At 37.9% G+C, this 20,822-nt stretch overlaps 1 protein-coding gene across 2 annotated transcripts; it reads left to right on the top strand.

The window, feature by feature from the left end:
• The first annotated feature begins 9,016 nt into the window (after nucleotides 1-9,016).
• Nucleotides 9,017-19,903, top strand: enkd1 (enkurin domain containing 1). 2 transcript variants are annotated; one of them, XM_026925790.3, is made up of 9 exons: nucleotides 9,017-9,320; nucleotides 13,157-13,272; nucleotides 14,045-14,136; nucleotides 14,290-14,517; nucleotides 14,702-14,874; nucleotides 15,205-15,345; nucleotides 17,954-18,090; nucleotides 18,274-18,410; nucleotides 18,564-19,903. In XM_026925790.3, the coding sequence occupies exons 3-9, from the start codon at nucleotides 14,052-14,054 to the stop codon at nucleotides 18,728-18,730; spliced, it is 1,068 nt and encodes a 355-aa protein (XP_026781591.3). In that variant the 5' UTR covers nucleotides 9,017-9,320; nucleotides 13,157-13,272; nucleotides 14,045-14,051; the 3' UTR covers nucleotides 18,731-19,903. The 2 variants fall into 2 exon arrangements, with proteins under 2 accessions (XP_026781591.3, XP_026781590.3); XM_026925789.3 differs by lacking the exon at nucleotides 13,157-13,272 and having other exon boundaries at nucleotides 9,018-9,320.
• The last annotated feature ends 919 nt before the right edge of the window (nucleotides 19,904-20,822 follow it).

The following is a 20,822-nucleotide window of genomic DNA, read 5'->3' on the forward strand; positions in this document are numbered from 1 at the left end:
TAACAGCTCAACAAAGTTGCCATATGGAACAACATCACAGTTTAAGATCAATAGAGTCTGCCCAATCTCACTGTTTCTCTTTTTATTAGTGACACAGACTATGGCCATACATATCAAAAGAGATAGATTTCATGATATTCAACTTTTGGCCGAAGAACTGAAATGCAGAATTAAGAAAGCAATTGACTGGCTTCACAGTTTTTCATCTATATCTGGTTTGTTTTTAAACATTAAAAATGTGTTTTGTTTCCTTTGAAAACATGTATCCTTAATAATTTACATGGGATACCAGTGAAGGAGGTGTAGATTATTTAGGTATCAAGAACTGTAAAGATTAAAAAGAGAAATAATTTAAATTTTATGCCAATTATTGGGAAAATTAAACAAAAATTTAATTAATGATTAACAAGAGATCTATCATTGAATGGTAGAGTATTATTATCCAAAACTGAAGGGTTATCGTGCTTGGTGTATACATCTCTTGCATTACACTTTCCACAATCCATCATAAAACAGACAGCTACTGTTTAACTTCATCTGGAAGAACAGACCGCACTATATTAAAAAGACTATTCTATGCAATCAAATAGAAGAACCTGATTTAAATGTGTGTGATTTCAATACTTTGAACTGTGTATTAAAGAATAAATGTATGGAATGAAATGGAAAGAGGTCTGGAAATACCTAGTAAATACTGTCTCACTAAAAAAGTTAACGAAGTCACTTATAGTCTTTTCATCTCAGAAATATTGCTAAGATAAGAAACATACACATTTAGTATACAGTCAGGTCTGGAGGTATTTAGACACACGTCTCACATTACCTGGTGAGACAAGTAGTCTCAAGCTTTTTTAGAGACATGGAGACTACATGTGTTCTCTGTAATTTAGAGGAAGAATCCATAAAACATTTATTCTTTGAATGTGTGTATACCCAATTTTTTTGGACTGACATTGAGTATGTAATATTTAAACACACAAAAGTAAAGATTCGGTTAACTGGTAAAGATATCTTTTTATTGTTTAAGAACAAGAGCTTGAAACTTCAAATTTGGTGATTAATTTGTTAATTATGTATAGGAAGTACCATATACACAAACAAAAATGGGCAAACGATAAACCTAACATCCTGCAATATAAAACTAAACCGATGCAATATCTTGAGACTCTAAAAGATTAAAAAGCAAAATGATTGTATAGAATACAACCTTTTCTCTTTTTAATTCATTTTATTTATTCCCCTGATTATGTATTTGGTTCATTTTTGTATTTTTCTTTCTTTACTTTCTGTTTATTTCCTTTGGCATTAGGACTGTAACAGTGGGTACATTTTATAAATCCTCTGTATGTATATTTCTTTGTGAGTGTTCTTGCTCTGCAATAAAAAAAAAAATGTAGTGTGACCGCCCCTTAAGTTGAATGCAACAATACATCATTCATCACAGTTAGCTGCCTAGCTTGTTGCTAACAAAATACGAATATGGAGGCACCCATGTTTTTTTCTCCCCCCACTTTGTAGCATGAACGCACTGAGATCAAAATTGTTGCATTCGACTCACCTTGGAGGTGGTAATTCGCTGTTCGGTACTGCGTCATTTTCGACCTTGGCATGTCCAGATGAAGTGGAAAAAATATGGACACTTCCATGTTTGTACTTTTATTAGCAACAATCTAGCTAGCTAACTGTGATGAGTGTATATTTTCCTCCTCAACCAGCAAACTGTATAGTGTATATATATATCCAATCATCCATATACAGAATATGTATGTACAAGCAAATACTTGTATATATACTACATAACTCATTTAAAGGGATGAAGTGCTAATTTTGTTATTGATACTTATTACACATACAAAAGATGAATCTATGTTAATATAGGGGTAAATTACAGCATAAAAAATGGAATCAAAAATGAAAAGAATAAGGGCATATTCACATACATGTAATCAATAAGAGATATACTGTACAATGCTTTGTTTAAATTATATAAATTTAAAGTCTTAATAGCTTTCTTGTTCTCAGTCCATGCAGTGTTTTAAAATAAAGATCCTATAACAAATAAAAAAAGATTCTATAATAAATTCTTCTTACCTCAGTTACATTTATGAATATAGTATTTTTCATATACACTAGGAAGATACTAAATACACTTATCAGCATCACTTCCACAATATTTAAATATAATATCCTTTTACTTACTTTAAAAAAAAGATTATTTAAAAAAAAAAAAAAAATCAATATCTAGCCAAAATATTTTGGTATACATGCAATCATAGAAAAGGCAAGAAACATATTCCAGAATAAATTTACAAAATGTACACACTGAATGTCCATCTTAAACCTTAGAATCACCTGTTTTTTGTGTAAATTAAGTGAATAATTTTTAATGAAACATCTTTAAATTTGTTTATACATCCAAATTCAATAATCCATTGCTGTTTGGCAAGGGGGACAGTGCATTCATGACAAATCTTCCTAAGCCATTTATTCAAGCATTTTATTTCCCTATGTATCAGTTATAAGATTTGTATCAAAATTGTGATAATTATCAAGAGAAACCTGGCCATGTAAAAGCCTTAGAAGACCTAATGGTAAGGTCTTAGTTTTTAATTTATTTAAATCATAAATACATTTGACTAGAAATTCAACACCCCCAATTCTGTTGAAACTTACGTTTGGATTGTGAAACCACAATTTTTTTTATATAATTATGTAGCCACCTCTTTTTAAGAATTGCATTGGACAACCTAAACTTGATCATATCCAGTCCTCCTTCTGTCACTGAGTTATATATTTATTCAAAAAATATTTATTTTATATTTTAAATATTTTAAATATTTATTTTTCTCTTTTTTTGACCATTTAGTGATAGGTTTCTGGACAACTATAAGTTACTTTTTTTTTTTATTTTGTCCTATTAAGGGGTTGAAATTAAATTCTGTAATGACATGTTGATTATTGCTCATTTTGATAACAAAGTACGTTATACTGTCAGGTCCAGAAGTATTTGGACAATGACGCAGTTTTTGTGATTTTGCCTTTATACACCACCACAGTGGATTTGAAATAAAACAATCAACATGTGTAGACTTTCAGCTTTATTTTAAGAGGTTCCACAAAAATATGGCATTTACCATTTAGGAATTACAGCCATTTTCAACAAGTTACCTCCATTTTCAGGGGCTCAAAGATATTTGGACAATTGACTGACAAGAAGTTAATTGACCAGGTGCGGTACATTCCCTCGTTACTTCAAGACAAATGAAGCAGATAAAAGGTCTGGAGTTGATATCAGGTACTGAGTTGGCATTTGCCAGCTATTCGACTGGAGCTACCAATATGAAGTCCAAGGAGATCTTAATGCAAGTGAAGCAGGCCATCATTAGGCTGAAAAAACAACATAAATCTATAAGAGAGATAGCAAAAACCTTAGGTGTGGCCAAATCAACAGTTGGGTACATTCTTAAAAAGAAAGAAAGCACTGGTGAGCTCAACAACATCGAAAGGCTTGGAAGACCACGGAAGACAACTAAAGTGGATGATCGCAGAATCCTTTCCTTGGTGAAGAAAAACCCCTTCACAACATCAACAGAAGTCAAGAATACTCTGGAGAAGGTAGGCGTATCATTCTCAAAATCTACAATCAAGAGACGTCTTCATGAATGTAAATAGTGAGGGTTTACAACAAGGTGCAAACCACTGGTAACATTCAAGAACAGGAAAGCCAGATTAGACTTTGCCAGAAAACATCTAAAAAAGCCTCCCATGTTCTGGAATAAGATTCTTTGGACTGATGAAACCAAGATTAACTTGTACCAGAATGATGGGAAGAGAAAAGTATGATGAAAGAAAGGAACAGCTCATGATCCAAAGTATACTACATCATGTGTCAAACATGGTGGAGGCAGTGTTATGGCATGGGCATGTATGGCTGCCAATGGAACGGGCTCACTGGTGTTTATTGATGATGTGACTGCTGACAGAAGTAGCAAGATGAATTCTGAGGTGTTACAGGGCTATACTCTCTGCTCACATTCAGCCAAATGCTACAAAACTGATAGGATGCCGCTTCACAGTGCAGGTGGATAATGACCCTAAACATACTGCGAAAGCAACTCAAGACTTTTTGAAGGCAAAGAAATGGAATATTCTTTAATGGCCAAGTCAGTCGCCTGATCTCAACCCAACAGAGCATGCTTTTTTCACTTAGTAAAGACAAGACTGAAGGTAGAAAGACCCACAAACAAGCAGCAACTGAAAGGTGGCTGCAGTGAAGGCCTGGCAAAGCATCTCCAGGGAGGAAACTCAGAATTTGAGTTTTGAGAACATGAGTTACTATGTAATCAGAAAGATTACTTCTAGCTGCATGTGGTCCTATTACAAGTACTTCTTTCTTGTCAGAATTAAGTAGAAGGAAGTTACTAAGCATCCAGTGTCTAATGTCCTTTACACACTCCTCAACTTTATTAAGCTGGTGTCTCTCATCTGGTTTTCCTGAAACATCCAACTGTGTGTCATCAGCACGACTATGGAAGCTAATACAATGTTATAAATAATTTTACCCAGAGGTAAAATTGAGAGCAGCACCTTCCCGAGCAGGATGGATACCGTCCAACCGTAAGATTGTGTCTCCTATAGCCAGAGCTCTTTCAGGTTTCTCAGTGGGTATTTCACTGAGGAGAGCAAACCTGTTAGACATGTGAAGTTGAAAACAGCGGTGCTCCCATGGGCGAGCCTTAGTGTTAGCTTTGGCTGTGATTATGCCGTCAAGATGTTAGCCATTCACCCAATTGTGAATGCAAAGAGAAAAAAGCAGAAGAGAAGAAACAGATCCAAAATCCCAAAATCCCAAATTAATGCTAGGCTAATTCGTTGTATTTAGTCAATTTATCTGCTTTCTTTGTTCTGCTTGTTGATGTAATTGAAATGGAAGAAGTTAGTAACTAAGTAGCTAGTTAGTATCTAGAGTAAGAAATGCTAACACATGTTCTGCTAGCTCATTATTAGTACCTTTGACAACAATAGTCTGTTGAATTTAAAGATAATCACTGCTCAGGTGGTCGAAACGTCAGTCTCCTACAGTTCTTTTCAGAACTACAGTAACTCAGACAATCACAACCAGTGAAGAAATTATTTTTGTTAGTTCCAACCTCGTACATGTCAACCTTCTGTTCATTCTTGCACATAAAATGTAGGAGGAGGTAAGCTGAGTAAATTGTTGCTTGGGGCACCCAGATGTTCAGAAACAGCCATAAGACAGAAGCAGTCTGTCCAATCCAAAAGATTTTTATTTTTTGGACAAGACTACATTTATCCAAGGAGTTAGGAGATGCACAGCAGACTATCGACCAAAATCTGGACTGTATAAGGGCTCAATTAAGCTGTAATGTATGACTTTATATGCACAGACTTGCGTAAACATTATGTTATATTAACATAACTTTGTGTGAGGTGTTTGCTTGTATGATCATTTTTGTAGGGCTGTGCTATTATTTTACTGTATGCTGTAGTCTTCATTAAATGAGAATATGGTTAACACTGCTGTGTGGAATTAGCTTTTTCCATGGATGCTGCTTACAATATACAATTACACTTTTATTTAATTACAATTAAACTTAACTTGCATGAGCAGTAATTATTTCATTCAAAGTAATATCACCATCAGCAATCTTGAGAAAAGGTTTCCATCTGTAATCTTTCGGTCCCCTGGTGACCGTTTAAAAGGGCCACCACACTAATTCCATTAGCGTTTTCCCTGCGAAGTCCTTGCGTAGGTTTCTGCACTTATGAATGGACCACACCAAGTGATCTAGTGCTGAGAATCTCACTTCCCTGGTGCGACTTTGAAGAAGAAGCAGCTACATGGTGTGCACTTACATGACCAGTTCAGTCTCCCCTCACAAACCCCACCATACTACCCCGTCCCCAACCCCCACAAAAAATCATCTTTGCGACCTCTGCACAACATCTCTGTTGTGATCTGGAAGACATCTTGTTTAGGGAGTTTGCTAATTTTCAATACATCTCTAATATGTCTCCCATGGATCGCTCAGCAATGTTTAGCAGATACACTCACGATGTCCATGTCCATGTAAATCTGAACTTTTTAAGATGTTTATAAGATGTTCATACTTCCGAGCTATGTCTGATTTACATAAGCCAGACATCAACATTTTATTTAATTATTCTCCTCTCCTATCATCCTAAAATATTGCTATTGCTTGTAACATAACTACACTAACAAATAAATATGAATATATTTGTAGACAAATCACTTGAAGGCTCATAATATAAAAAATATTAGTTATAATATAATATAATATAATATAATAGATACCGATCAGCCATAACATTAATACCACCTGTTTAATATTGTGTAGGCGCCCCTTGTGCCACTAAAACAGTTCTGACCCACTAAGGCATGAACTCCACAAGACCTCTGAAGGTGTTCTGTGGTAGAGATCTGGGGAATTTGTAGGCCAAGTCAACACCTTGAACCCTTTGTCATGTTCCTCATACCATTCCTGAACAATTTTTGCAGTGTGGCAGGGTGCATTATCCTGCTGAAAGAGGACACTGCCATTAGGGAACACCATTGCCATGAGGGGGTGTACTTGGTCTGCAACAATGTTTAGTTAGGTGGTACATGTCAAAGTAACATCCACAAGAATGCAAGGACCCAGGGTTTCCCAGAAGAACATTGCCCAGAGCATCAAACTTCCTCCTCCGGCTTGCCTTCTTCCCATAGTGCATCCTGGTGCCATTTTTTCCCTACGTAAGCAGCCCACATGCACCATCTATTGATCCATAGTCTAGTTTTGATGCTCACGTGCCCATTGTAGGCACTTTTGGCGGTGGACAGGGGTTGGCATGGGCACTCTGAAAGGTCTGTGTCTATGTAGCCCCATACGCAGTGAGCTGCGATGAACTGTGTGTACTGACACCTTTCTACCATAGCCAGCAGTTTTTCAGCAGTTTGTGCTAGAGTAGCTCTTCTGTGGGATTGGACCAGACGGGCTAGCCTTCACTCCCCACCCGCATCAGTGAGCCTTGGGCGCCCATGACCCTGTTCACCGGTTGTCCTCCCTTGCACCACTTTTGGTAAGTACTACCCACTGCATATCGGGAACACCCCACAAGACCTGCTGCTTTGGAGATGCTCTCACCCAGTCACCTAGCCATCACAACTTGGCCTTTATTAAAGTCGCTCAGATCCTTACACTTGCCCATTTTTCCTGCTTCCAATGCATCACCTTCAACAACTGACAGTTCACATGCTGCCTAAAATATATCCTTTAAAGGTGCCATTGTAACGAGATAATCAATGTTATTCACAGTGGTTTTATTGTTATGGCTGATCGGTATGTTTTTTATATATATATTTATATATTATGTGAATATATTTATATTTATACTTATATTAATGTATATTTAGATTATAAAATGTCTTTTAACTCCCCTGTTAAAATGGCAGGTTTTTGTGATGTAAAAAAATTAAACCAACATTAATCATGTCAGAACATTTTCCAGCCACCTTTTTGAGTAAGTTCTGACATGATTTATCTTGGTTTCTTTTTTTTATATTACAAAAATAATTTTAACAGACTTTTTATATCCACTGTTTGTGTGTGTGTTTGAGTGATGTCAAATCATCATGGCTGTGTACACTGAGAACATTAAGTACCCCTTCTCTACCTTTAAATTAGTTTATAGCAATATTGGCTTCAAATCAGTTAATATACAGACACAGTACTTAAATCTATAACACCGGCTATATTAATTGCTGTTTTGATAAGGTAATCATCAATGTTAGAGTTATCACCTACGTTAGCCGGCTACCTTATTGCTAAGCTACTTGATATTGTCTGCTGGCTACCTTGTTGCTAAGCTACTTGCTATTGTCCACTGTTGTTGCTATACTGCAATTTCAGTCTGAAACGTTGCATCAATGTTTGAAGTTCACTATAGTAGAACAGTACCTATGTCCACTCAGGCCTCTAACTGTAAAAGTGCGGTATGCTCTTTACGTACTCTGACAGCACAAACAAAAGAAACACTTTCATAGAGGCGTCCGTGTTTTTTTTTTTCCACGTCGCACAATGAGCGTCCTGAGGTGGGAAATGATGTTATTACAGCTTGCAAATTACCACTTACATGGCACCTCAAACACAGTGTTAGGTTCCCTATATGTATGTGTGTAGCAGGCTGGAGATCCTGTACAGAGAGAAGCCAATCAAGTGTGCTCATTAAAATATTAGGCCATGTTCTGATAGTTTTTGGCTTGAGCTGTTCAGTGAGTTCAAAATAAACATTTTTTTCATTTTATACTGTGTGAAAAAGCAGGCCAAAAGTTGCAAAACACTGCCCTATTTAAATACTGATAAGTAACTCAGAATATATGGATAACAAATTATATTAAATAATACACCAATGTTAACATCAGACAACTTAAAATAATAATCTGCAATGATTTTGATTCAGTTGCTTCTTTGTTCCATTAAACCTTGCAGAAGCCTACAGAGCAAATCATTTGTACATCTGAACTTAGTGTTTCACTTGCTCTCTCCACATCTTAGCTCTTAACGTGCTCAAAGTAACTAAATAGCTCAGTTCAGAAGTATGTAATAAGTTAGAATGTTGTTGTACAGTTTGCTGTTCAGCCACAAACAGTAGGCATGCAGAGCAATAATGCCGGTAAATGATGATTCAAGTTACTTTCTCTCAGCTCCTGCAACACTAACATAGGAATGACTAACATAGGAGCCTATAAGCCTTTATAAACCGTCTTTACACATGATGTTTTGCTTGTGCTGTAACAACTGTAGTACAATAAAATAAACTGTTAATATATTAGGTATATTTATTGTAGAGTTAGCTACCCAAAATACAACACAAATAGCAGATGTTTCTGATCTCACATTGATCAGTGATGGTGCATGATGGTGCATGATGGTCTCACCTCCACACATGCAACCCTCCAGCCCTTAAAGAGACAGAGAGAGAGAGAGAGAGAGAGAGAGACTGATTGATTACTGGGCAAACGCTAATGTTACGAAAACACTGTTATTGACAAATTAGCAAAATTAACTAGTTAGCAATGCGATATTAGTTAGCTAACACTACCTTGCTAAGATACCGACTAGCTAATATTTGTGTAACTTATAAAATATTATCTCAATATTAATATGATCTATTAATATGATCTACCGCACGGCTGCCCCTGTCGCTTTAAATCGTTGCCATGGAGAAGCATTTGGTTGGTCTCTGCGTCATCAAGCTGCGTGTGTGTGCTGCCGAGCCTAAGAACGGTTGACTAAAAGGTAAAATGTTTTTATTAATTATGAAGATATTCTTTGATTGCTTGGTCCTATACTTTTAAACGAACGAGTGTTTATGGTAAACCTGTACTGCAAAAACTACCGCATTGAAGCCCATAACAACACGATTTCAAGCGTTCAAAACACTTTGTGATACTAAAGATATCATTAAATAATCATTTATCAATGGCAGATTTAGAATTATAATATAACTAAATGCTACAAAAGTCCTGTTTTCTGTCTGATCGGAACTGCGTGGTCACCCGTGGCAACGTAAACAATTCATCGCACTGTTCATGCTAGAAAAGCGTGAAGCAATGATAGGGTGGCGCTTCCACAGCACTTAGGCATGAGTCATGAACGTTGCGTGGTGTGTTGATGTATTTTGTACATATTTCTTGTAAACATTTCTTTTAAACACCAAATTTTTAAAGACCAAAATGTCTTTGAGGCCCTCTAGTGGCTGGCTGCAGTACAATTTTAACCTCACCCATTCCCATGTTAGTGAATGGAACACAAGGAAACTTACATTTTAAGTTACATCTCCACAAATTAGAAGCTTCTGTTTGGCCAACTGTCATAACTAGGAGTTAATGGGAGCTGTTGTTAAAGATGTGGTCCTATTAACCCCTAGTTATGACAATGACACAAAACAACGTTCTGTTGTTGTAAAAGGGCCTACTTTTAGAGTGCCTTTTTCCCTTAATACCATGGGAAAATCCAAGCAACTCATCTAAGACCTCAGAAAAAAATTGTGGACCTCCACAAGTCCGGTTCCTGCTTAGGAGCAATTTCCAAACAATGGAAGGTACCATGAGCATCTGTACAAACAATTGCATGCAAATATAAAAATTCCAAGGATGAACGAACTTTGGTCCAAAAGGTTCAGTTGAACCCCAAGACAACAACAACGTAACTGGTGAAGGAGTTGGAGGCATTAGGTACATTAGGCTAATGTACATTAGGTACAGGTATATGTTCATCCACTATTAAGACAGTCCATAAAAATCCAAACTTTAGTTTGCATGTGATCACCAGCCTTTTGTAGGAGTGTTCTCTGGTCAGATGAAACAGAAATGTAACTGTTTACCCATAATGAACAGCCCTAAGTATGCAGGAAAAAGGGAGAGGCTTTTAATCCGAAGAACATAATCCCAACTGTGAAGCATGAGGATGGCAGTATCATGTTGTGGGGGTGTTTTGCTGGAACACGGACTGGTGCTCTTCAAAAAATATATGGCATCAGGCGGAAGGAGGATTATTTAGAACAGGCATCAATAAATGGTGGACCATGGTTCGGACCTTGACCAAGTGACAGTTTTAATAGGACCATGACACATTTCTGATAAATTCACAAGAATGAATAATTATATTCATGAAGCATCAAAACCATGGGCGCAGAACAATCATTTGTGTCTGCTTCACTCAACTGAGTCAATCAGTCAGTGTTTACAGTACTAAATGTGGACTGTAAATAACTTGGATTATACTGGATCTATTAAGAGAATACATATGTACTAAAATCATTTCCAGCATCACATAGCAACAAATATGGACAAAAGGTGTTTTCACATTAAATCCCCCTCCTTCACGAAGAATGATTTCGCACTATGTCATGGTGTAACGTCACAATGTGCATGGAAGACAGACGAAAACATACGAAAAATACAGAGGTGGCTGGGAAGCATGACAGCATAGCTTTCTCCAAAATAAGAAAAGTGGATGCAGAAAATCAAAGATGAATGTTCATTCTTCCTGCAGCAAGTACTGAACCATTTTGTCTCATGTTATGAAACCATGGCAGTAATAAAAAGCGGCAATGTGAAATGCCATTATGAGACACAGCACAGATCTTTTGATCAAACCACAGTAGTCTGAGGTAAGGACACGCAAAACAACCAAACTGAGAACCCAGTATGACAGGTCCACCAGAGTCCTCTCCCATTCCTTTATGGCCCAGCAACACACAAATGAAAGTTCAGGTGTCACGAATATCCAACATAAAAAGCTGTATACTGATGGGACAGTTGTGAAAGAGTGCTTGAATGCTGTTTAGACTGAGTAACGGCAGAGTGTTGGAATGCTTTTGTTCCATTTGATCCAGGAAATAACATCAAAAGACACCACAGTTTTCAAGATGAGAGCAAAATGGATATTGTTGATTTTTTGGTAGACATCCTGTCACACCTAAATTAACTCAATTTAAAGTTGCTAGGCAAGAACAGTTCAGTTTGTGGACGTGTTCTAGGAAGATATTTAAAGAGAGTGTCTGCATTTCCCAAAAGTACAGGAACGATTCAGGTTAAGAGAGATGTAGCTCCTTATGTTGTCTTCTGATTGAGAACTTCAGTAGTGAAAACTTCATGGTTTGACAGCATCAATATTGGACTGCATTTCCTCCTGCACATCCTGAATCCATTTCTCATCAGAGATGTCATAGAATTTGCAAAAGAGGGGACACAGACTTTCAAATGGGATAATGCTGGCTCTCTAAGGATAGAACTGATTGATCTGCAAGCAAATGTTGCACTAAAGGAGCATTTTGCAGTAATCAACCCTGCTACTTTCTGGCTGTGCATGAGACGTTTTTCCCTGGTCTAAGCAAATTCAAACTCTACGCATTGACCACATTTGGACCCACTTACAGCTGTCCGCTTTCTCAACAATGAATATTATTAAAACTAAATATCATTCCAGACTACCATTGAGAACATACATATGTGCATGAGAATGGCACTCCACTGAAACTGACAAACAAAACCCGATTGCCACAGAAAAATTGTAGACTGAACTGAGAAAGCATGTTTGAGCAAGGAGGCCCACAAACCTGACTGAGTTACAGCAAATAAAGTACACACTTTAAATGACTTAACAACGAAAATGTATGGTAACATGAAATGTGTGGAGTTGTGAAAAATTGAGTTTGAATGTTTTTAGCCTAGGTGTATGTAAACTTTTGGCCTCAACTGTAACTTGGTGGCTAATCACAAGGAGTGCACAAAATGAACCACTTCCAAAAGTCAAAGGCTTGCTTGTCTGCAGATACTGGTGGATGTTGAAACTGAAGAATTAATTGCAGCAAGACTCAACTCCAAACCCAGTTTATTGTTAGAAATCCAGCTAACATAGTAGGCTAGTTATGAGCAATGTCTCAACATGCTAGCAGTGATTAGCCAAAGGACCGCTGGTTGGCTAGGTGGCAAGCCATAGGAATATACAGACCTGCCAAACTTTACACATTTTGCATTTTAATATCAGAGTATGCTATTATAAGTTATCACTCAAAAATACAGCAAAAAGTCTTCATTTTCCTTAGTAAAAATGTCAAATGAGCCAATCAACACATGGAAAGATTGACAGCTGCGTACATTTTTTGAACTCTCCAATATTAACTGATACCACTGGAAGTCCAGATCCATTTCCAGCACCTCACATTAGTAATGTTTTTCCCAATGCTCTCATCTCAATTTGATTTTACCAATTTTGAAGGCTGCTGAGTCCGTGCCCTCACTTTCTTTAAATGGTGTATTTTTCGAGGTCATTAATGTGAAATTAATGCATGTTTGATATTAGCTATCATTAGCTAACATTAGACAAGTGTGTAGTTAACATCAAATAACTAATTTAGCGCAGTGTGTCTGGCTAATGTAGCAAGCTTAAAAGCAGACAGGAGTGGTATATTGAGGGAGACCATTTTAGGTAGGCTTAGCCACAGACCCATAGTCAGGAAACGCCGATGGCTTTGGGACTGAGCTGAAGTGCTATGGGAGGCCCCATTCACTGGGGATACAGGGGAATGGAAGGAAAGCTAATTTCAACCCCTGTATGCATTTTACCAGAGTCCAGCCAAGTCTGCAAGCAAAGTGGTGGACAGCATTACATTACTGCATAAACACCCACCATCCACCTGAGTTTTCATGATGGCTGCTGCCAAAGAATTCTGACTGCACAGATGGTAATATTATTGTGCCACTTCCCTGCACTCCTTAAACCTGAAATGGTGGTTCTGGTCAATTAAACTATTTACCTCAATTTTTAAAAAATCATAAATTGTGAGCAAGGATAAATCAATATCACTCTAGCCTAGTGTTGAGGGAAGACTAAAGGGTGAGTGTCATACTGAGCAACAGAACTGATCATAACTCACAGACAGTGAAGGAGTGATAGATAACAAGGCTAGCAAAATAATGAAGGAACGTAACTCAAGTTAGTAGCCACAGTATTTTGAATGGCCCCAAAAAGTGCAAAATACACCCACTACAGCCTGAAGAGATTAAATGAGATGATAGGAGTCTATCACTTGCTTTGGAGGACTGGGTACCTGTAGGACCTTTAGCACAAGCTATGCATAAGTTATAAGTTATAAGTTATGCATAAGTTATAAGTTATGCATGTTGCTCCAAAGTGCACATCAAGCCTGACATATGTAAGTGTAGAAGAAGAAAAGGAACAATGACCATATGACAATTTGACATGATATAACATTTGTGTGAAAGTCTCTATGTGTACCCACATGCACAAGAATGTAATCAGGTGATTCCCAATGCCCCTGGTGGTTATCCAGTGTTTGTAGAACCACAGTTACATACATAAGTGTTTGTAACACCTGCCAAAATTATGTAACCTGTCTGTCTTCTTTTCACTGTTCTTTATGAAAAAGCATTAATGTTTATGAGCTGTCACCCACTGCCAAATAGTTTCCAATGTGCTTTCATATCCTTTTTCAGTGCAGTCATGTCTGAAGGACTATCTATGATCTCTGGTCCCATTCCACCAGATCCAACACTTTTCCCTGAGTGCTACATACGACCTACCTCTGGTAGGGGCTTGCAAATGATTGTATTAACATAACCAATGTAAATCTTGATAAGCTATGTAGTCCTTCATGCTGTTGTAAAATTGAATTATTAATATGCTTCACTTCTTTATTCTCTTCCTCTCTTCCTTTATCTCCTATGATTTCCTTATGAAGCTCGGGGTCACCTGGAAGGAAATTCTAAAGTTAAATGTTCAACCTTGCTGAATGGACCCTTAGCTCCAGATCCTGCATTGTACCCTGAGTGTTATAGTGCCCATGCTCCTCGTCCTCCTTGTGTTGGCCCTAACGCAATACATATTCTTGAAAGAAACCTGAAAGGAGAGGTGGGAGCCATCCTTAAACTACAGGGTATCTTACTGAACCCCACCCCCATTCAACAAAGTAAGATTATAGTTAAATATTAAATGATAATTCACATCATTTCAAATCCTGCTGCACCTTGACATTCCTAACCCTAACCCTCTTTGATGGGTTAGTCCTATTTTAGCTCAACAAATTATTAATTGCTCCTGCATCTTTAACTTGTCCTGTTGTTCCTTTACTCTTACCATCCTCTCATTCTCAGAACCTGCAGTTCGTGATTACAACAAAGAGAATGTGCGCAGACTGAGGGAGATCCAGAAACAGTTCCATGAACAAAAGGCACAGAAAGAGCGTGCAAAACCGGTGCCTGTTAAAGCCCTGCAGACCTCTCACAAATACAAGCACGTCCCCTCTAGGGTCATGGCCCATTTACAAGTAAATGTGTTAGGCCTTTTGTCTTCATATCTACACTAAAGCTCTTCATCTGCTTCGAAATATTGACAACAAGTGTCTGCACTGGTTTGACTATAAATAGAAAATGTAAAATATTTATGTAATTTTTTTCTAAATACAAATTTATAGAGAAGATAATTTGGACCAAAAAAGGACATCAGGTTTCCAACACAGATTTTTCGACTCAATCTACATGCAACATATTTATTATTGGTGACTCAGACTAAGAAATATATCACATTTGGCTATTAGTCCAAGATGATGACAAAACTATGTTTATTTATATGTGTCAACTCTCCTGCCTATTTTTAGGAGAAAAACCAACCAAAGAAGCCAGAGTGCCAGAACTTTCTGAAGGCTCACTCTCTCTGTGGTTCTGGTGGTCAGCCTCAGTCTCGTCAGTCTCTTTCTGGAGTGAGCCCAAACTCTCACATAGAAGACTCAGATTCTGAGGCACGACAATCCCACATCAATCATCGTAACTACAATTAATGCAATTACATACAGCGTATGACATAATTATAGATAACCTTTATGAAAATGGGCAAAAATTAATATATAAAATGAATAACACAGGCTATGAGATTAATGTTGATTTCATCTCACCACAAAACGATTCCATTTGTCATGTGCACTATGGCACTACTGGTAGCTGTAAGGTTAATTGTAATTCCAACACAAATCTGCATCTGTCTACCTACTTCACACTGCAATAAATGATAGCGAGGGAAAATATCATAAATATGGGCAAATCTAATATTTCTTATGAGATTATAATAAACCAAATATATGATGATAAAACCTATTTCTAGGCATTTTTTCAGTCATTTCAGGCAATGCCATAGACACAGTATAATATTCACTGCTGACCAGGTGAAGAAAGAGCTGGGGAAACTCAGACTGGGCAAAGCTGGAGGACCAGATGGCATTGAAAATAAGGTTCTGAAGCTGTGTGTGAGCAACTGAGTGGAATTCTATAGTGCATCTCCAAACTGAGCTGCAGTTTGGAAAGGGTTCCTGTCATATGGAAAATGTCACGTGAGGTCCAAGTGCCCAAGAAGGGGCAATCAAAAGTCACAAATGACATTCAATTGGTGGCCTTAAAATCACACATAATAAAGACCTTCGAGAGACTGATATTAGCTCATCTTCAACCACTCATCAGAGTTGCACAAGACCCACTGCAGTTTGCCTACCAGGATGGTATTGATCTGGATGATACCATTATCTGACTGCTGAACAGGGCATGCTCCTATCTGGACACATCAGACAGCACTATGAGGATCAAGTTCTTTGAATTCTCCAGTGTTTTCAACACCATACAATCTTAGCTGTTGGGGGAGAAACTCTAGCTGATGCAGATGGATGAATACATGAGCTTATGGATAATGCACTACCTAACTGGCAGACCACAGTTTGTACGACTCCATGGCAGTGTGTCAGATATGGCTATGTGCTGCACTGGGGCCCCTCAAGAGACCATATTGGTTCCCTTCCTGTTCAGTCTTCAGACTTCTGATTTTATGTACAACCCATAGTCATGTCATCTGCAGAAGTTCTCTGATGACACAGCCATCGTGGGGGTGCATCAAAGGCAGGCGGGAGGTTGAGTACAAGGTCTTGGTGGAGACCTTTGCTGAATGGTGCAATGTTAACTGCAGCTAAACATTAGCAAGACGAAAGAGATGCTGGTGGACTTCAGGAGGTCCAGGGCCCACCTATCACCTGTCACCATTGACAGAAAGCATATTGTGGTAGTGAGCACCTATAAGTACCGGGGCATTCATTTGGATGACAGACTATCAATATAGACACTGTGTACAAAAAAGGCCAAAGTCGGCTCTACTTACTGAGGATGTTGTAGTCCTTCGATGTATGCACATCACTCCTGTGGGTGTTCTACCAGTCAGATGTAGCAGTGCACTTTTCTATGCTGCTGTGTTCTAGGGAAATGACATCAGTGCAAAGGCTGCAAAAAACTAAACAAACTGATTAGGAAGGCCGGCTCTGTTATAGGAGTCCTGTTGGAGCCACTGGAGGCAGTTTGTGAACAAAGGACACTCAGCAAACTGATTATGGACAATAACACTCATCCCCTGCATCACACTCTGGATAAAAAGAGAAGCACCTTCAGTTACAGACTGATATACCTGCACTGTACTAAGGAGCATCATGATAAATCATTACTATCCACAGCAGTTAGACTGTATAATGAGACACCTTATTGTCAGACAGAACCAGGACGAGAGCCTACTATTATTATTATTAGTAGTAGTAGTAGTAGTAGTAGTACTAGTACTAGTAGTAGTAATAGAACTACCTCATGGCGTATTTTAACTGGCACCTTTACACTTTCATGCACATTTGCACAGCAAATAAATGCACTGTTTACAGAATTTGTTTACATATTTTTTTGTATAGAGATAAACTCCCTCTCCTTAATTTTGATTGTATATTTTTGCACTGTGCTTCTTTACTGCATTTGTTAATCTGTAAATGTTTGTCATTATCACTACTGTAATGCTGCAATTTCCCTCGAGATCCATAAAGTATCTATCTATCTATCTATCTATCTATCTATCTTATATTTGATTTATAATAATCTCATAACAATAAATATTACATAACTTTGCCCATATTCAAGATATTTTCACTTGCTAAGATTTTTTTTGCTGTGCAGTTCCTTCCTTTTAATGACTGTGTATGTACATTATCCATACAACCTTCTGAACACTGAACAAACTTTGACACAACCAACATGGTTGGCTCTATATCGAAAAAATGTATGTAATGCAGTGGGAATTAATGCTGCATTCAATTTGAGACTCATCCATTGAGTTGCACAGACTAATAATTCCAGTCATTCCTTGAAATGTATTTAACTAAATTCAGCAGTTGTTTAGGTTTGTGAATGTTCTTTGAACTCGATAAAAAATATAAAAGTATTGTTTACTCTTCTGGTCTTTGCAGCAATAATAGTAAATTTTGGTGAAGGATTCCTTTCAGAACAGGTTAAAAACCCTATTAATGTGTCATGATATTGTGATCTGTGCTTGTGTAGGTCCAAGTGAGAAGACACAAGGTCAACTTTGTGTTGCATAATGCTCATGCTGCAGGAAAAACCACACTGAGGTCTCAGTCTCTACAGAACCAGTGTGACAAGCCACTAAGTGCATTAAAGGGCTGTGTGCCAAAGTAGTGAGTGATTATGTGAATCTTTCACACATAGTAACACAAAAATGCCTTTAGATTAAGATGACTTTTTTTTCTATTTCATAACACCATATTTGATCTACATCTACATACATGTTATTAAATATTTTCTCTATCAGTGCCAGTAATTGGTTATTGTACACTTGGGTCTCTCTTCAACCATTTAAGTTTGGAGGAAAGAAAGAAGCAGTGGCACCGAGAGGCAGAGGAAAGGAAACAGAACATACCTGATCCTTCCATACCTGCTGGACACACTCAGATGTCAGATAGAGAGAGACAGGAAACTTTCCAGTCCCTCAAAGAAAGTATGGCTTCTTTTATCCACCATTTTTGAAGTGTATTTCCAAATACTTTGAAGAGTTTTAAAAGATAATGGAAATCTCTCTCTTTTTTCTGTGTTTCCATCTCACTCTCTCTCTCTCTCTCTCTCTCAAAATTTGTCCATGTAACTTGTGTAGCCCACAGGTCTCTAGTGAGTGAGCTGCTCTGTCTACCAGTTAGGGCTGATACACTAAGTGTGCGTTCTCGACGTGAAGAGCTTGACCGCCGTCTCTCTGAAATCGAGGAGGCCATCAAGATATTCTCCCGCAATAAAGTCTATATCAGAAATGACTCCCGACCATGACTCCTGTGACCATGCCAAACCTTTGTTATTTGTCCATCTTGAGCATAGCCTACTTCATGCTGCCAATTTTGTCTTGTCTAATTTATACCAGTTTGCCAGGGCATCCCAGCTAGGATGTATTCCTCAGCACACTTCTAAAAAGAAAATCACGCCCACAGAAAGACATTATGATCTTGGCAACAGGGAGCTGCTAGCAATAAAACTGGCACAGAAAAGAGTGACGATGTTGACTGAAGGGAAATGAACACCCTCTTCACACCTTGTTTGAACCTTGTATAGGTGACATTACTAGGACAACTTTTTTTCATTTCAGAAACATTACTAAATAAAGAAATATAATATTGGTACACAATGTGGAAAAACTAGTTAATGCTTTTGTTACCTCTAAGGTGGTCCCGATTTTTCCACACTCCAAGTAAAATTTGGAATTGATTTCAAAATTCTAATGATATATAATCTATAAAGCACTAATGATCTACTCCCACAGTACTTCAGAGAATTATGATCTATCACACTTGATTCAACTGCAGGTTTTTTAGTAATATCTAGAATAATGAAAAGTGCAATAGGGGGCAGAGCTTTTTCCATCACAGAAAGTTTTGATAAACTGGGATGTTTTGATGTTGTCAGCCCACTCTCTGTTTGTTGACAGTGTAGTAATGGGGCACTTTATCTCTCAGGGTGCCCTTGTGCCTGTGTTACCTACTGACTTTCCCTTTTAGTTATGTGTCAGACCTTGACCTGCCAGAGTCCCTACTTACTAAAGAATAAGAGCATACCTAATAAGCATACCTCTTCTACAGGTATATACTGTTGTTATGTGTCAGTGTGCTTGCATTTGTGTGCTCCCTCTCTGCTCCTTTTTCCACTGTTTGTTTGGTGTATAGCTGGATCCCTGTGGCAATCACCATTAACTGGTTGACAAAACTTGACCAATGGGAAGGCAAGAACTCAACCAAAAGAGTTGGAGCTATCGGTTTAAAAGCAGCACATTGACAAATACAGCCTAGTGTGGTCCATTTTTTGTTATGTTCATTCCTTTGGCTCCATACATGTTCTCTCTCCTAAGTGAGACTAGTTTCCCTGTTGTCCTGGTTTCATGATTGTCCTGTTCTTACTGTCTGTAAATGCCAGTCCTGCTGTTGTGTGTTGGAAATAAAAGCTATAACCATACCACCAACCTCCTGTCCTACTCCTGTCCACTATCACTATCATCCAATCAACCTGCAATCTTAAATTGTTGTTGTTCTTGCAATCGCCCTAGGCCTTTGCCTTCTGTGGGAATGTAACAAGTGGGGGCTTGTCCGGGATGTAATGATGTAATAACTGTAATGATTTATAATCTATCATTACAGTTACCATTACCACTATCCTATGTTGCCAAGAAGAGGGTGGGTTCCCTTTTGAGTTGAGTTTCTTCCTGATTTTTCCTTGCTACTGTCAAAGTACATTTGTTGCTTTTCAATGTTGAACAAGTGCGGTACAAAAGCTCATAAAAGCAATCAATTTGGCTATAGGCTCACTGCACAAACTCATCTGAATTCCTCTTATTTACCTCTTATTTACTTACTAATTTATGCAGTTATCTAATCAGCCAATCATGTGGCAGAAGCACAATGCAACAGGAATAGCTTCAGTATTATAAATCTGAAATGTGTCAGATGACTGAAGTAATCGATTTGGGTGGAACTATCGGATGCCACATCTACAAAGAAAATATTCTCTGCTTTTTCTTATTAACTGCTATGGTTGAGTGAATAAATGCAGATTTTCTGAGTACTTGTAATTACAAAACATATCTACTCTCTGTCATGTACATGGTGCCAACCCATCGCAGGGCATAATCGCGCACACACACACTCACACTACGGACAATTTGGAAATGCCAATCAGCCTACAATGCATGTCTTTGGACTGGGGAGAACATGCAATTGGGAATTGAACCCCTAACCCTGGAGGTGTGAGGCAACAGTGCTAAACACTAAGCCACCATCCTCCCCACAAATCACTATAAATCACTTCGGGTTATATGTTCATTAATACTGCTGTGAGAGAACACTTAATTTTGGGGCTATACAAGAATTACATCACA

The sequence above is a fragment of the Pangasianodon hypophthalmus genome, chromosome 8 (assembly GCF_027358585.1).
Source record: "Pangasianodon hypophthalmus isolate fPanHyp1 chromosome 8, fPanHyp1.pri, whole genome shotgun sequence".
NCBI classification, from domain to species: domain Eukaryota; kingdom Metazoa; phylum Chordata; class Actinopteri; order Siluriformes; family Pangasiidae; genus Pangasianodon; species Pangasianodon hypophthalmus.